General features: G+C 41.4%; 1 protein-coding gene across 1 annotated transcript; it reads left to right on the top strand.

Annotated features, from left to right (window-relative positions):
* Positions 1 to 201: 201 nt before the first annotated feature.
* LOC141300758 (uncharacterized) lies at positions 202 to 2,418 on the top strand. The gene has a single exon (XM_073831055.1). The coding sequence runs from the start codon at positions 569 to 571 to the stop codon at positions 1,844 to 1,846; it is 1,278 nt and encodes a 425-aa protein (XP_073687156.1). The 5' UTR covers positions 202 to 568; the 3' UTR covers positions 1,847 to 2,418.
* Positions 2,419 to 4,861: the final 2,443 nt, after the last annotated feature.

Below are 4,861 nucleotides of genomic sequence, written 5' to 3'. Positions count from 1 at the left end.
TTGAAGCTTTGGTTTGATGTGGCGTCGACCTGACGTAAATTTCCTAGAAAAGTCTTTAATATGCTTAAAGCGAATTATAGCCAACTCTAATTCTTGATAAAGTATGACCAATGAAGTTTTGTGTGAGGCGGGACTTCCTCGCTGTTGAGAAGCGGTGTGGTCCGCAGAGCTGTATGGGAACCCGCGGCCTCTTGGCAAGCTGCACGCATTCCAATCTGGCGACGCCGCCCTGACGCGCGCGCTGGCGTAAACACGGACAGAAACGAGAGAAGCGCCGAGAGTCCCAGTGACACAACACATCTTTCGCATTCCCGCGAGCTGCGGGTCGTCTCCTCGGCTCGGGCGGTGTGTCAGAGACCGGGGGGTCCGGTTACCAGTGCTCGGGCTAAAATTAGGGTTGCTTTGGGGCTGACGCAAGAAAACTCTGTAGCAGCGGGGAACAAGGATCCATGGAAACGCGCCCTACACATTCACTGCTATTGATGACAGAGAGTATTTTTGGACTGTGTTGTCATCATTCGGTAACAACGAGGCCAAAGACGTATTGTATAAAGGGAGGACGTTGAAAATGCACTTGTACAGCAGCGCGTTAACACACTACCCTGGCTCCTCTCGAAAAGTTTCCGTAACTCTTTCCAGTGTCGCCAATAACGCAACAGCTACAAGTTCCAGCTCTTTGGAGGTGGTCGGAAACGCCGTTAACGGAAGCGCCACAGAAGCACACACGGAATATTTGTCTCGAGGGGAACAGACTGACGCGAACATGCCTGCTTTTTCATGTTATGAGGCCACCTCGATGAGGCCGGTTTTCTACACTTCAACCGCGGAGATTATCATCACTCGACCGGATGGTGTGGAGAGATCCGTGCCCATTCACATCGTGAAGGAGCCGCGCACAAACCGTAGACCTCTGGAGACGCAATACAACCGAGTTTCTTACGCAGTTAACGGAGATGGTCATCCGTCTGATTTAGATCCCAGAAGAGACGGTTTTGAGGATGACAACGATGAGATAAGTGAGAAAAACTCAATTGACTACGACAGGTTTTTTGATAATGACAGTTACAGAGTTTGTGAAAGGAGGCTCGAGCCATGTTTGCAAAATGATGCCACACCCTCTAGAACTTTTGAAACTGTTCAAAAACCCTCATCTGATTCATATGAAATTCTTAAAGAGCCAGAAAGGCAGGAAAATGTTGAAGATGACAATCCAGTCTTCGAGCTGCACATCCTTCAGGAGCCCAACAAAAGCGAGGTCGACAACAAGGTTACCCGCTACCTGGCCGAAGTGGAGAAACAGAACAAATACCTCCATGACAGGCAGAAATACCGCTTTCACATCATCCCTGATGGAAACTGCCTGTATCGGGCCATTTCCAAGGCGGCTTATGGAGACCAGTCAATGCACAAGGAGCTGAGAGAGCAAACCATGCACCACATTGCTGACCACCTGGAGGAGTTCAACCCCATAATCGAAGGTGACGTTGGGGAGTTTCTGATCAATGCGGCGCAGGATGGCGCATGGGCTGGCTATCCAGAATTGTTGGCCATGAGTCAGATGCTGAATGTGAATATCTACTTAACCACTGGGGGAAGCGTGGAAAGCCCAACGGTATCAACCATGGTGCACTACCTGGGTGAAGAGGACTTGTCTAAACCGGCTATATGGATGAGCTGGCTCAGTAACGGTCATTATGATGTGCTGCTGGACAGCTGCCAGCCTAACCCAGAGTATGATGACTGGTGCCGTCACACCCAGGTGCAGCGTAAAAGGGATGAGGAGTTGGCCAAGTCGATGGCGGCGTCCCTTTCCAAAATGTACATTGAGCAGAACGGCCTGCACTGAAATTGAGAGACTCAGTCGGAGAGTGTACCTGGGAATACTGTAACTCATTCTGATGTTTCCAAATAGATTGCACTTTGATTCCTCGCGTGATTAAATATTGCCTTAATTTATTACATTTCTATCCTTGTGTGTCTTCATTTTTTTTTCCATATATGTGTTGAAGTGCAGTGCACAAGATGATTTGTGGTGCGATATGTAAAATAAGGATTGTTTGGATCTGAGCGAATGTTTCTTAGCCTTGATTGCATGTTTGTCAACACAATTTTAAGTCTTGTATGTATTTTTTTCCCTGTATGTAGATTTGTAATCTGTTATGCAGAACTGTTCATCCACCTGAATGGAATATGTCGCACTTATACAAACATTTCCAGCAGTTCTTATTGTTTATGTGTGAATATTTTTTTTCTTTTTAGTCCATTACCTGCACTGTTGTGTTATATTCTAAATTGATGGTTCTTTCATGTTCAAGTGCCTGAAAAGTATTTTGCAAATATGTATTTTTGAATAAATTCTTTGGAAGCTTTATTTTATTATCATTGGTATACTATTAAAGTTTTTGTTAATACTTTGAATTGATGTTATACTTTCTGTCTTGTTTACGGTTTAGCAATTTAGTTGTGTGTGCATGTTTTTTTTTTTTTTAAGTTATTTTAGTAGTTCAATTTTAAACTAAATACAGTAGTCAACATTTAACGTGGATCAAAAAGTTAATCAAAGTGGTTCTAAGACATGAACGGGTATTGTTTTGGTTTTAGGACAACTTTGATGAAAGGTTTTGATCCACTTGAAATGTTGGCTTCTATTCTATAGAATTGGTCCAAACTGCTGTCAGAAACAAAAACATTTTAAAAGTATTTAGATATTTAAATCTTAGATTTTTACTAAGATAATTCTATTATCTGTTGAAACCCATAATAATAGTTAAAATATTAGAAAGCTTAATATATATGAAATCATAATTTATTGGTTACTTTTAGTTGGGATGTGGCTGTCCCGAACCCTAACCCCTAAATTTCAACTTATGAAAATGATATTGAAATAATTTTTGTATTCTTTTTCATTGTTGTTTTTAAAAGTATCTTTTTGACTCTTTAAAAAGTGAAGTTAAAGTTAAAATTCTGCAATTTGATGTGGTCGCTACCGAAGCATTACTGTCACTACCAAAAAGGTGCAGTCACTACTGAAACATTGGATGTTTTTTTTTTTTTGGCTTTTACAAAGAAAAATTGGATTCAAAATATAACAGATCTCATAAATTACACTTGAAAATTCTTAAAAATGTAATTGTTATTGATTTAACTCTGAAAAAACACATTATGTCACAAAAGGGAGTACACCCCTTACATTTCAGCAGCCATTTTAGTATCTTAAGGGACAATACTATAGAAATTTAACTTGGGTATATTTTAGTGTAGTCAATGTGCAGCTTGTATAGCAGTATAGATTTACTGTCCTCTGAAAATGACTCAACATACAGCCATTATTGTCAAAATAGCTGGCAACAAAAGTGAGTACACCCTAAGTGAACTTGTTCAAAGTGTCAATATATTGTGTTAGCACCATTGTTGACCAGAGCTGCACAGGATGTTGCTGGGATCCTCTTCTACTCCTCACAGAGCTGCTGGACATTAGACACATGGTGCTTTTCAACCTTACGCTTGAGGATGCCCCACAGGTGCTTAATAGGGTTCAGATCTGGAGGTATACTTTGCCACAACAGGGAAACCATACATCACCATCACCATCACCTTCAGCTTCCTCAGCAAGGCAGTGGTCATCTTGGTATTGTGTTTGGGATCGTTATCATGTTTCTGGAGGGAAGGCATCATTTTCTGCTTCAGAATGTACAGTACATAATGGAATCCATGTTTCCCTCAATGAACTGCAGCTCCCCAGTACCAGCAGCACTCATGCAGCCCCAGACCATGATGCTACCACCACCATGCTTGACTGTAGGCAAGACACAATTTTCTTGGTACTCCTCACCAGGGCATTGCACACATGCTGGACACCATCTGAGCCAAACAAGTTTATCTTATAGTCTCATCAGACCACAGGACATGGTTCCAGTAATTCATGCTCTTGGACAGGTTGTCTTCAGCAAACTGTTTGCAGGCTTTCTTGTGAGCCAGCTTCAGATAAGCCTTCCTTCTGGGATGACGCCTATGCAAACCGACTTGTTGCAGTGTGCGGCATATGGTCTGAGCAATGACAAGCTGACCTTTTACTTCTGAACCTTTAAAGCAATGCTGGCAGCACTCATGCATCTGTTTTTTGAAGCAAGGTTCTGCACCTGACGCACAGAACAAGTGCTCAACTTCGTTGATCAACCCTTGCGAGGCCTGTTCCGAATGGAACCCATCTTGGAAAACCTCTGTATGACCCTGACCACTGTAGTGTAACTCGGTTTCAGGGTGTTACTGAACCTCTAATAGCCTTGGCCATCTTTGTGGAGAGCAACAGTTATAATTCTCAAATCCTCAAAGAGTTCTTTGCAATGAGATGCCATGTTGAACATCCAGTGGTCAGTATGAGCGAATTGTACTTAAAGCACCTAAGTTTAACTTCTCTAATACAAGATACACAACTTTGTATGGTCCTGTCAAGCGGACAAAAACATAAACATAATGAATAGGACATGTGGCTTTGCATGGTTAAACAACATACTGCTGTTATCACTTAGGGTGTACTCACTTTTGTTGCCAGCTATTTTGACAATAATGGCTGTATGTTGAGTTATTTTCAGGGGACAATAAATCTATACTGCTATACAAGCTGCACATTGACTACTCTAAAATATATCCAAGTTTTATTAGTATTGTCCCTTGGGAAGATATATTAAAATGGTTGCTGAAATGTGATGTGTACTCACTTTTGTGAGACACTATATATATATTTACAATGTAGATGTAAGCAAAATCTTAATAGGTCAATGTAACCCTTCTAAATAAATTAGTGACAAATTTGGGGAGAATACAAATATTCCCAACATTTAATTCTGTGGAACACAAAACA

The sequence above is a fragment of the Garra rufa genome, chromosome 24 (genome assembly GCF_049309525.1).
Source record: "Garra rufa chromosome 24, GarRuf1.0, whole genome shotgun sequence".
In the NCBI taxonomy this organism is placed as follows: domain Eukaryota; kingdom Metazoa; phylum Chordata; class Actinopteri; order Cypriniformes; family Cyprinidae; genus Garra; species Garra rufa.
Note: the sequence above shows the minus strand (reverse complement) of the source record. Positions and strands in the feature narration are given on the sequence as shown.